Source organism: Ambystoma mexicanum, chromosome 9 (assembly GCF_040938575.1).
Source record: "Ambystoma mexicanum isolate Mex_15411 chromosome 9, UKY_AmexF1_1, whole genome shotgun sequence".
NCBI lineage: Eukaryota > Metazoa > Chordata > Amphibia > Caudata > Ambystomatidae > Ambystoma > Ambystoma mexicanum.
The window spans coordinates 132,478,049-132,491,221 of NC_090931.1; the positions used below are offsets into that span (position 1 = coordinate 132,478,049).

Sequence of the window (13,173 nt, forward strand, 5' to 3'; positions counted from 1 at the left end):
ACCTATCAAGGGTGGCAAAGACCCCCAAAAGTAGATGTGAGCCCATCAAACATTCTGTAGCTCACTACACTGCTGATTGCAAGGACATTTTTAGTTCCTGATCTTCTCCCCAGGTGGAAATTGGCCAGAGTGCATGCCCACACTCACTATTCAGTATTAGTACCTGGCGAGGGACAATCAATGTGTAACAATTGTTATGATTGGCCCTCAAAGGATCGTTACCAGCCCGACAAAGCCTTACCTGTTGTTCCGTGCGTGCGTCCCTCAATGTTCCTTCCCTTTCTGCGACTGCCCGCCATGGAAAGGGTGAAGGAACTACCTGCAGTCCCTTCTCCTCGTTCTCTGTTGGCCATTTTCTTTGTTTACATTTTTTTCTAATCACTTTTTAATGGCCACCATGAAAAGGGAGAAGGGACTTCCTACAGCCCTTTCTCTCCAATCCACGGCGGCCATTTTTGTGCTTGTTTTTTTGTCAAGTTGAGAAACGGTTTACACAACGTTTCTCAACTCGAGAAAAATACTATTAGTACCCCAGTACAACGTGCGGGGGTAAATAGCAATAGAACCCTCGGAGGGTGGCATTACCAGTCTGGTACTGCCCAGAGCCCTTGCTTCGCTCGAGCTTGTGACAGACTCCCGTGGCATTACCAGACCAGTAATGCCCCCCCATCGAGTTCTATTATTTAATTAGCACATGAAGATTGTTACTGACCTCATCTCAGCCAAACAGAATGTTCAGAGTACAGTCAATAACTATGGGTATTGACTATGTTCGAAAACTTCTCTGTTAAAAAGCAAACGAGGAAACAACAAAACAATTTCGGGACAAAATTTTGGGAGGATCTTTTTCTACTACAAATCCTATTAAACACAACAAAGAGAAGGCAAACACATGGGGAGTTACTTTCACTTTATTATTGAGAAATCGTTTACTTTTACATGACACCTCCTGCATACTCGTGTTACACCTTCTGCAGAATAAGGAAGTTTACACGTTCAATGCTTAATTTATTAACATTATTTAAATACTACAAAATCAAAACACATTTTTCTATTTACTTGACTTACTAATAAAGTAAGATTTTACTTCACCATGAAACCCCCCAAAATGTGCATTTCTGTTACCACTATGTGCTAATAGCCTTATAGCCCTCAGAGGGGGATTATCACTTGGGATAATGACCCAACGCTATTTAATCTGCCTGTTTTGGGATTTATCGGACGATTTATCATGTTGTCCTTTTGGCATGTTCGAGTGTATGGATCACTTTGCGGTTGCGTGGCGTCGTGACCTTTGATGTCGATGACTAAGTCTTCTGCATGCATATTGCAAAGATTCTTTCAATTGCATACATGATAATGGCCCAAGTGCTCTAGCTTGAGACAGGCATTGCGGGGGTTGAGTGCGAGCAGAACATGTGGGGGCACGCCGACTGTGGGTTTCTGTGCAATGCTGCGGTTGGGTGGCAGAGGCGTCAACAGGGTAGGGCCTGAGTGGGCAAGGCCACCCAAATCTGTAGATGCCCACTCGGCAGCAGTGTGTGGGCATTTACAGATGTTAATATCACTGCGGTGGGCCCAACTACATTAGCGTCAGGTCCCGCTTGTTAGACAATGCTGGCTACGCCTCTGTTGGGGGGGGGATTGATTTTCACACCAGTCTTTTTTGTATGTTCAGTCTCTGCAGAACAAGAGCTACAACCACTTTGCTGCGATCTATTATCTGCTGGTGGAGCGGCTGAAATCGCACCGGAGCAGCTTCCCCGTGGAGGCACGACTCGACGCCCGCCAACGTCGGCCCAGCTCGGTGGCGGAACAAACAGTTGCCAAGGTAACGCTCCATTAGCCAAGTAATCCTATAATACCTTGCTCCCTCCGTAGTCCCTAGTACGCTGCCCCTTTTGTAGCATTTCAGGGTAACTACATGTTTTGTCTACTTGTAGCGAGTGGAGTGTTCTTTTTAAGGACGATAACCTTTACAAAATGGCCTGAAATGGAAAGCGGTGTTGCTGGGGGCGGGTTGAAGCGCTTTGTTTGGGAATCTGCAGCACACAGGGTTATCATTCTTAATCTCACCGCCAGAAGGCCTTCAAAATACCTTTCTTATTTTTCTGAGTTGTGTATTTTTATGATTTCGATGAACGTGAAGTTTTCCAAAATCCCTGTGCTTTGCCACCCAAGAAATCAAAACCCAAAATAGTAAAGTGTGTAGTCAAGCCGGCAGGGGGACAGGTGCCCGCAAGATGTGCTAAACAGCTGCATTGTTTTATTGGTTGATATTTCTGGCTGACGTGTGTCAAGTGCCACCCAACTCGCAGAGAGGACTCGACGGCCTTTATTTGTATGGAATCCTGCTGTAGCTCATTGGGTTAAGGCACATGTTGACGGAAGTTTCTGAAGTTCACTCTGACATCAGACTGTGCCTTTTATCTTTCAGAGTAAAGAAAAGGAAGGTTATTTGTAATACTGGTCAGGAGAGAAAGAATCGATAATGTCACATTTGCATGCAACGCTTCATGGCGGTTTTCTCGCGCTTCTAACCCCTGCTATGGGCTTTATTATACAATGCACTTGCTCTTGTCTTTAGAGGTGTAAAGGCCCTGGGGAACCTGATCCTGTGACTTGCGCCTGCACACAATTCTCTCCCTCATCAAGCGCTTTATTATCCCACACGTTTATTTATAGAATTGCATCAAAGCGCTGTTGGGAAAGGGAGCATATAGAAACGGCCAACTAATAGCGAACAACATTTTAAATGTTATTAGAAACCTCGCCCATTTAGCGGATATGTCGTTTTCATGGGACTCAGTGGACCATGTAGGTGACTGAGCTAGCCCGCGTTCTGTTATGTTAAGTTAGTATAGCGCTTTATATAGCATTGGTATGATCTCAAAGCGCTTTCTCCATAGCAAAGTACCTAAGTGTTTTCAATTAGTTATGTCGTCTTGCTCAGTCGTGCACAAACACAGGTGGGCTACCGTCCAGCACGTTAGTGCCTGGTCAGCTGGATGAGGCAGTCGCTTCACCCCACAAGTCTCCAGTCACATATTGGGAGGGTCGATTCAGCCATTAGACAAATTAAAGTGTACCTTCCAGTTGTGTGATATCATTTAGTACTATCCCCTTTTTATACAGCGCTTTATGCCGAAACCCCCCCACTGTTAAGCGCTGTAATAAGAGCGGCAATTAATAGCCAATTTAGGAGCGCGCGAATGCTCGGGTCCCGGAGGTCAGCCCTGCTGGGATTTGAACCTGTGACTGCAGGTTGCACACAGATGTTGGAGGCGTAATTCATCTATACAAATGTGCACATAAAAGTGTGTGTGTGGTGGAGGGGGCGGCTGGGGTAGGGCAGAATGGCGGTGCCATAAATTATCCAACAATGCAGTAGTTGTGAAAAACGGATGCATTGTCATTATTAAAAGACTTTGATATTTTCGTGTGATATAGCTTATAAAACGAATATAAGAGTGAGCGGATAGAGAGCCCCTCTCGGGAAATTAATCCGGGGCCGAGGTAAGCTTATCAGTAATGAAAAATGATTAGTGTGCAGGACTGCCCCTCTCGCTGAGCTAAAGCTGGTAAAACAGCTCAGCAAATGAAGAGCATGCCTTGGAGATCCCCTTGCAGCGCCAGCGCCGGCTCAGCCTTTCATCCTCTAGCGCTCAAAAATGAGTACCAATAATTGGATAATACATATTCGCACCCAGGGAAGGCGCTCGGCAAATCAACTGGCTGGAACAGCGGGTTGACACTGTTTCCAGCCGCTTGAGACCCTTCGAATACACAGTCTACTACTGCCCGCTGTTTCCAGCTGCTTGAGACCCTTCCAATACACAGTGTACTGCCCGCTGTTTCCAGCCGCTTGAGACCCTTCCAATACACAGTGTACTGCCCGCTGTTTCCAACCGCTTGAGACCCTTCCAATACACAGTGTACTACTGCCCGCTGTTTCCAGCCGCTTGAGACCCTTCCAATGCACAGTGTACTGCCCCGCTGTTTCCAGCCGCTTGAGACCCTTCCAATACACAGTGTACTACTGCCCGCTGTTTCCAGCTGCTTGAGACCCTTCCAATGCACAGTGTACTGCCCGCTGTTTCCAGCCGCTTGAGACCCTTCCAATACACAGTGCACTGCCCGCTGTTTCCAGCCGCTTGAGACCCTTCCAATACACAGTGTACTGCTGCCCGCTGTTTCCAGCTGCTTGAGACCCTTCCAATACACAGTGTACTGCCCGCTGTTTCAAGTCGCTTGAGACCCTTCCAATACACAGTGTACTGCCCGCTGTTTTCAGCCGCTTGAGACCCTTCCAATACAGTGTACTGCCTGCTGTTTCCAGCCGCTTGAGACCCTTCCAATACACAGTGTACTGCCCGCTGTTTCCAGCCGCTTGAGACCCTTCCAATACACAGTGTACTGCCCGCTGTTTCCAGCCGCTTGAGACCCTTCCAATACACAGTGTACTACTGCCTGCTGTTTCCAGCCGCTTGAGACCCTTCCAATACACAATGTACTACTGCCTGCTGTTTCCAGCCGCTTGAGACCCTTCCAATACACAGTGTACTACTGCCCGCTGTTTCAAGTCGCTTGAGACCCTTCCAATACACAGTGTACTGCCTGCTGTTTACAGCCGCTTGAGACCCTTCCACTACACAGTGTACTGCCCGCTGTTTCCAGCCGCTTGAGACCCTTCCAATACACAGTGTACTTCCCGCTGTTTCCAGTCGCTTGAGACCCTTCCAATACACAGTGTACTACTGCCCGCTGTTTCAAGTCGCTTGAGACCCTTCCAATACACAGTGTACTGCCCGCTGTTTCCAGCCTCTTGAGACCCTTCCAATACACAGTGTACTTCCCGCTGTTTCCAGCCGCTTGAGACCCTTCCTATACACAGTGTACTACTGCCCGCTGTTTCAAGTCGCTTGAGACCCTTCCAATACACAGTGTACTGCCCGCTGTTTCCAGCTTCTTGAGACCCTTCCAATACACAGTGTACTTCCCGCTGTTTCCAGCCTCTTGAGACCCTTCCAATACACAGTGTACTTCCCGCTGTTTCCAGCCGCTTGAGACCCTTCCAATACACAGTGTACTGCCCGCTGTTTCCAGCCGCTTGAGACCCTTCCTATACACAGTGTACTGCCCGCTGTTTCCAGCCGCTTGAGACCCTTCCAATACACAGTGTACTGCCCGCTGTTTCCAGCCGCTTGAGACCCTTCCTATACACAGTGTACAGCCCGCTGTTTCCAGCCGCTTGAGACCCTTCCAATACACAGTGTACTGCCCGCTGTTTCCAGCCGCTTGAGACCCTTCCTATACACAGTGTACTGCCCGCTGTTTCCAGCCGCTTGAGACCCTTCCAATACACAGTGTACTGCCCGCTGTTTCCAGCCGCTTGAGACCCTTCCAATACACAGTGTACTGCCCGCTGTTTCCAGCCGCTTGAGACCCTTCCTATACACAGTGTACTGCCCGCTGTTTCCAGCCGCTTGAGACCCTTCCAATACACAGTGTACTGCCCGCTGTTTCCAGCCGCTTGAGACCCTTCCAGTACACAGTTTACTGCCTGCTGTTTCAAGAGGCTGCAGACCGTTCCTCGGGTCGCGCAATGTTGATTGTGGGTAGCCTCTCTTCCCCACCCTCCCAAAACAGATCGTACCCCTTCTCCACTCCCTCCCTTCCTCCCCACTTAGCAGCTGGACCGGAGGTTTGTGCTCCAGTCCCGGAGCTCCTACCGCCCGTGGCCACTGCCATAGAAATGGAAAAGCGCCTTTGGCCCTATTCCTATGGAGGCGGTCCTCTTTATATTTCGTTTTTCTTCTCGGGAGATTGGCATCGCGCAATAGGCGCAACTAATCTCTCAGAAAAAGAAATTCAACTATTTGCACCATGCTGCAAACCCCAGATTGCAAATGGCTATCACCCACTTATCAGAGGGGGTGGGGGGGGTCGGGCATGGCCAGCAACAGCACACATCCCTTATGAGGCCGGAGCACGGGCGGGCTGTTACTGGTCATGTCTGCTCCCCAACGCAGGGGTGATCGCCATAATATTACAGCGCTGAGAAGCAGGAGCATGGGCGTAATTATAGGGGATATGGGGGGGGGGCAAGACCCCCACAACTTTTGTGGCATGCCTTTTTGTCCCCCCATCTTTTGGTGGGAGGGCTGGGGGGGCCACATTGTGGCCGCTGCATTCCTTGATCATGTAATAGGACAGCGCGAGCCTGGCTGAGGTGCCCAGCCAGGCTCGCGCTGTCTCATTACATAATGTTGAGCTCAGCTTAGCTGCGTGTTTGTTTGTTGGAGGGCTATGCTGCAGGCTGTCCCTAGTGAGGGGGCAAATTGGGACAATTACATTGGGGTCAGGGGAGAATCCAGCATTGCAAGAGTGAGGGGTGAGGTGACCCACGAAATGTAGTATGTGTGAACATTTTAATTTACACCCCCAAACCGCCCACCCCCGCCCCAATCTACGTTTTTGGTAACATTAGTGGCAGATGGCATTTTTATAGATAAAACAAATAAAACTGCAGGATCATTGCAGATGCAGGAAAGTCATCTATTAGAGCTCTGTCCAGGCCCTCTGGGGCAAAATACATGGAAACCACCTAATTTGCACATGGATTGCACCCAACAGAAGTGACTTCACAGAAAAGGACATTAAGGAGCAGGAAGCAGGCCAAGGTGAGTTGCTCCCTAGGTCCATGCCCCAGATGCCACACAAATAGTGTTTAACACTGTAAAAGCGTTTAAAAGATGGCGATTTTGCATGCTGGGCGCTCCACTCTCCTTCCCCATGTCCCCTTCCTTCCCCAGTCCATTCCTGCCTCCCAACCCTCCCCCACGCCCTGATTGGTCAATTCCCCTCCTTCCAAATAAACTTGCGCCGCGTGGCCTCCTGGCTGCACCATTGCAAAGTAGGAAGCAGGCCAAGGTGAGTTGCTCCCTAGGTCCATGCCCCAGATGCCGCACAAATAGTGTTTAACACTGTAAAAGTGTTAAAAGATGGCAATTTCGTGCTCTCGGCACTCCACTCTCCTTCCCCATGTCCCTTTCCTTCCCCAGCCCAATTCTGCCTCCCAAACCTCTCCCGCGCCCTGATTGGCCCTTCCACCCCATATCATGAACCCTCCCGGGGCAGCCCTCTGCCAGTCGCAGCCCTGGGTCGGGGGCGGCTCCTGCAGTGGTGGCTCCGGGGTATGTCTGCAGGGGAAGCCAATGAAGCCAGCAGTGAACAGACACCAACAAAAACTGTAAGTGTGGCATGGGTGGGGTGTAGAGCAATTACTCTACTCCAGAAAGCCTGCACCACTCTACCTTACTTCTCCATAACATAGACTACCAAAGACTTACACCATACACACTTAGAGAGATTTGTGACCACCAACCTAAATCTATTCATGGCTGGACTGTAAATGTTGCCTTGCATTACAAACTAATATAATTGCCAATGTTAAGTAGTGCCACACCTAGAGGGAACGGTGAAGATTGGCCTGCCTTCCATTTAGACAGATGTAACAATGTTAGCATGTTCCACACTTAGATGGAATTCTTAACTTTAGCCTGTGTCTCATCTGGATAGAAATGTGAATGTTAGCATGCGCCACACTTAGATGGGATTCTTAACTTTGGCCTGCGTCGCATCTAGATAGAAATGTGAATGTTAGAATGCGCCACACTTAGATGGGATTCTTAACTTTGGCCTGCGTCGCATCTAGATAGAAATGTGAATGTTAGAATGCACCACACTTAGATGGGATTCTTAACTTTATCCTGCGTGACATCTAGATAGGAACATGAATGTTAGCATGTGCCACACTTGGCTGGAATTGTTGACTTTGGCCTGTGTCTCATCTGGATAGAAATGTGAATGTTAGCATGCGCCACACTTAGATGGGATTCTTAACTTTGGCCTGCGTCGCATCTAGATAGAAATGTGAATGTTAGCATGCGCCACACTTAGATGGGATTCTTAACTTTGGCCTGCGTCGCATCTAGATAGAAATGTGAATGTTAGAATGCGCCACACTTAGATGGGATTCTTAACTTTGGCCTGCGTCGCATCTAGATAGAAATGTGAATGTTAGAATGCACCACACTTAGATGGGATTCTTAACTTTGGCCTGCGTCGCATCTAGATAGAAATGTGAATGTTAGAATGCACCACACTTAGATGGGATTCTTAACTTTATCCTGCGTGACATCTAGATAGGAACATGAATGTTAGCATGTGCCACACTTGGATGGAATTGTTGACTTTGGCCTGCGTCACATCTAGATAGAAATGTAAAAGCTAGCATGCGCCACACTTAAATGAAACTGTGAATGTTAACAAGTGACACACTTAGATGGACTTGTGATCACTAGCCTGCCTCACATCTAGATAGGATACTGAGGATTAGCAAGAGCCACACTCAGATGGAATAGTGAATGCTAGCCAGCATCACACCTAGACATAAATTGCAAGGACAGCAATGCCAATTAACCAATCAACTAACAATTTCACCCATCTGCATACACTTCTCAAACTCTAACCAAACACAACCACAAGTCTAAAACACAACAATCCCACAAACCTCACAGCACTGCAACAACAAAACAAATCACACATAGTCTTGCACAACAGCACACAACGACTACCGACCATAAAACACCCCAAGCGCAGCCAACGGACCCACCGGGCTGAGGATGCCAACAGCACATCACAGCTCTCTTGCACTTTTCCAGCTTATCCCCACTAACTCACCCCCCCTTCCCTTTTTCAGAGCCGCCAGAGCGCCAGGAGACTACTCCGGTGGTGATAGTGCGCGGTATAAATATCCTTTAACGTTAACATTAACATTAGTCTTTAATACATAGACACCATGGAAGTGACTTAAAAATAAGTTGCCATAAGTAAGCCAAGTGGCAAATAACTTGTGGTGCACAATACCTATATTGCACTATTGTTATATATGGAGCAACTCTATAGATATTAGGCTTTTTGTTATAATAGCATGATGTATTAACATAAGCTTTGAAGTGAATCAGAATTACGTACAGAGCTTCAGATAATACACAATGTGATTTAATGAGTTGCCCAGGATCACACACTTAGGTTAAATGGTGAAACTGGGATGTAAACAAATTAAGCAACTGTGCACTTTTTCCCAGGTTTAGTTGATATAGATATTTAGTAAGGTTTTGCTTTACATTTCATGTGCTTAAATAATTCTTTCTGGCAATGCCTTGTAAGCAAACCACATTACGTAATAAGCTAGCCTTTCATAGTAAGCTAACTGTAAACGATATACATTGTCATAGAAATATGTTTAGGAATGAAAGTATGGCTTTAGTTTTATTCTCCACATCCTGAATGCAAAGTCACAATAGCATCATGCAGATTAATGTGAGTCTAACAAATCCTCCTTGGGTTTTAAAGCCATAGTCATTATTTCATAAAGGAGGCACCATTATGCACCCTTCTCACTGCTGATCACTCCCTCCCATGCATATTTCTAAAGGGACAAAAGTCCCTGCTAATAGACCCCTCCCTCCCATCAGTGCCTAATGGCTCGCAGTGTAATTCTCTGTTGACACAGAGCAACGTGAGGACCCGCTGATTCCCGCAGCTCCTTGGGTAAGTTGTCCTGTTGCCAAGACAATAAGTGTGCTGAGCAGGAATTGCTTGGCACACATTGTCCTACCAGTGGGACATCTTTCCCTTTGGGCACCCTCTTTGAGCTGCTGAACAGGAGTGGCGTCCCACTGACAAATGTCCCGGTCTGACCTCCTGCTCGTTACGCTACTGCTTGGGGTCATTTCAACACAAGAAAACATACCTTCATTTTAATGAGTCAGAATGTTGCAAGTAATTAATGAAATCAGAATAAGCACCTAATGTGCTGTTTTAGAATCTTGCCGGCATCTACTTCGTATTATGTCTATATGCTTGTTTGCGTCAGGGCCCTGGTGGCAATAATCAAACACCAGGTCCCCTCAGCCTGCTTGCTGGTCCTCTTTAGGTAGAGGGGGCGCAGGCTTTTTAACTGTTGTCAATGCAGTGAATTCTAAAGACCAACTGTAGTGTTATATGTTTCAGAAGACGGGAGTGTCTTTAGAATTGAGTTTTAAAGATACGCCACAAGTCTTAGGAAAGTTATAACAGAGCGTCGGCAATGAACACTTGTGGTGTAGTAGTTTAGTGTTATCCCTCAAAGCCACCGTCCGACCTTCCTACAACCTGCCCCTTTCTTTCAGTTGTCATGCCCCCTCCCCAACATTTGGAGCAAAGTTACTCCACTGAGCAGGAGGAATCCTAAAGTGCTCTCTATACCTTATTTCTTCTGTTTTGAGTAATTCTGACCGTGTAAGAACCACTTCTGCAGTGGGAACAGGAAGAAGCTCATCCCGGGGAATAGCAAGGGATATGCTTTGCCTCATGGGGAATAGCAAGGGATATGCTTTGCCTCCCGGGGAATAGCAAGGGATATGCTTTGCATCCCGGGGAATAGCAAGGGATATGCTTTGCATCCCGGGGAATAGCAAGGGATATGCTTTGCATCCCGGGGAATAGCAAGGGATATGCTTTGCCTCATGGGGAATAGCAAGGGATATGCTTTGCCTCCCGGGGAATAGCAAGGGATATGCTTTGCATCCCGGGGAATAGCAAGGGATATGCTTTGCATCCCGGGGAATAGCAAGGGATGTGCTTTGCCTCCTGGGGGAATAGCAAGGGATGTGCTTTGCCACCCGGGGAATAGCAAGGGATATGCTTTGTATCCCGGGGAATAGCAAGGGATATGCTTTGCCTGTTGTATGTGTTTTCTTCATTGAAATGGACGCTCTTGTTTGTTACGGGTATTAGGGTGTGATTGAAACTTGTATTTGGGATGTGGGAGATGCTGTAGTTCTTTGCTGGTCCAGGAATTTGCGGTGTCCTTTCTTGGGGGACAGCCAGCTGCTCCCTGGAGAAATTTGTTTTCTGCTCTTTTCTGGATTGCCTGTGCGCGTGGTGCAGTGCTGTTCCAGATCTCCAGAACTTTCATTACCCCGATTCATGAAATTTTGTGCACGGTTCAAAGTGACTTTGCTCTGCTGAAAACTGACTTTGCACTGCAGACACAAACCCTGATTCATGGTAGTGTGCAAAGTGTATTTTTGCAGTGCAAAGTCAGTGCATAGTCATTTTTGCAGTACGAAATGACTTTGCACTGCAAAAATACACTTTGCACAGTTCCATGAATCAGGGTTTGGGTCGGCAGTGCAAAGTCACATTTCAGCAGTGCAAAGTCACTTTGAACCATGGAAAAAATTCCATAAATCGGGCCCCAGGTTACTAGTATTGGGCTCAACCCTGATCATGGGTAGAGAAATTGCCAACCTTTGCCTCAAGTCATGAAGTTTTGGTCAGTAACATCGTGCAAAGTTCAGTAGGCGTGCTGCTGCAAGATTCATTCACTACCCCAGCAAAAAAAGTACATCACACCGCAACACAGAAATGAAAATTGGTCTCCCCTGTTTCAGCAGCCAAAACAGGTTCCGTTTTACTTTGCGCATGACACCACAGAATGTTGGGGCCAGAGAATGTGCTTGTAAATTGGTGAGTAATGTGTGCACGTGCCATTGAAATAACATTGGCCGCGCCTAGAAGGAGTACTTGCGCTAAGAGTCATTTATCACAGTATTTCCTTGCCATTAACACATTCTTGCATTGTGTCACGCATTGTGTGATCTGTTTGGCCCAGCGAGAAAGGGTGTGGTGCATTGTGCAAATAATTAAATACATGTGCTCCAGAATTATTTCCCATAAAGGGGGCTTTCCACGCACGCACTGTCGGACTGGGCCATAAAATGGTCTTGGGCACCATTGAAAAAGTGGCCCACAGTTGCAATTGGCAATTCATTCCTTTTGTGACACTGTTTGAATAGCCCCCAAGGGGGAGTTTTTTGATAAAGTGCAATGCAAATTGTGCATTTCAAAGAATTTGTATTCAGCAACACTGGTTAAAACTACTAGCTGCAGCGTGAATTACTCATCAAACTGGCCAAAAAAGTCCCCCACTTTGACTCAAAAAAGTGGCTGACACCAGAATTTTGTGTTTTTGGTTCAGCCCTGGGCCTATTGCCCTATAGGCGCGTCTGAGCCTGATTTCCACGGTTTAACTGCTCGGAATCGAAGTGTTCTGTATTGGACTCCAAGCTTATCATGCAGCGCCGGCCCCAGGTCTGCCAGCGACCTGTGCTAGATTTTCCCGCCAACCCACCACAAATGCAGAACAGCTGGGGGCTTGGTTCTGTTGCAGTGTGCCTAAGGGGCGCACCTGCCGCAGCGTGATTCTTTAATAGGCACTCGGCCAGACCGATGGTGTCCTGTAAACTTAAGTGAGCTGGAGGCAAGGCACCCTTTATTTGCTGCGCCGGGGTGGGGCTTGTGCAGCCGCACTCCCTGAGCGCACCTTGAGCCATCGCCATTATCGTGCACGCAGAAGTTGGCTACCAACTTTGGTTTGCGTCCAGTGTGCAATGGAGAATGGCCCGGAGTTATGTCATATGCAGCCAAGGTAAAATAGACCCTTTTTGGCTGATGAACTAGGAGGACATGTCATTATTTCAGTTTTTTAATGTGCTTTTTGCAGCATGGTAAATATATATTTTTTGAAAACGTTATCATTCTCAAATGTACTCTAAAAGTCATATAGCAAACTACAATGTTGTTCCCATTAGAACACAATACATCTCAACTCAAAATCTAGAGTATAACAACATTACAACCACAAACTCCATTAAATTGGTGAAAAATATAACAGGTTAAGTGGCAAACATGTTTAAATATGATCGGCAGAGAACAATTATAAAATTAGTTCCTAGGAGAATGTTATGTTAAAGGTTCTTATACCGCGCATTGTTGCCACCTGCGTGGTTTCTTAGTGCTCTGGTGGATCTGCAAAGCAAGGGGGAGGAGGGTAAGTTAGTAGGACTGAGCGGGGAAAAAAGAGCAAGAGAGCTGTGATGTGCTGTGGGCAGCTTCAGTTCGGTTGACACCGTTTACTGAGCATAGATGTGTTTTTCGATTGGTAGCCGCCTGGGCGAGGCTATGTATGGTTTGTTTCGTCGTCGTTGTGGTGTAGTGAAGTGTGTGCGGTTTGTTGTGTTGTAGGGGTATGTTTGTGTTTAGTTGTATTTGAGAGGTTTA

General features: G+C 47.1%; 1 protein-coding gene across 2 annotated transcripts in view; it reads left to right on the forward strand.

Annotated features, from left to right (window-relative positions):
• SIK2 (salt inducible kinase 2) overlaps positions 1 to 13,173 on the forward strand; it is a 473,348-nt gene that overhangs the window by 375,142 nt on the left and 85,033 nt on the right. For both annotated transcript variants that reach the window (XM_069614303.1, XM_069614302.1), the window contains exon 8: positions 1,679 to 1,831. In XM_069614303.1, coding sequence (XP_069470404.1) covers positions 1,679 to 1,831 — 153 coding nt within the window. The remainder of the gene's footprint in view (positions 1 to 1,678; positions 1,832 to 13,173) is intronic.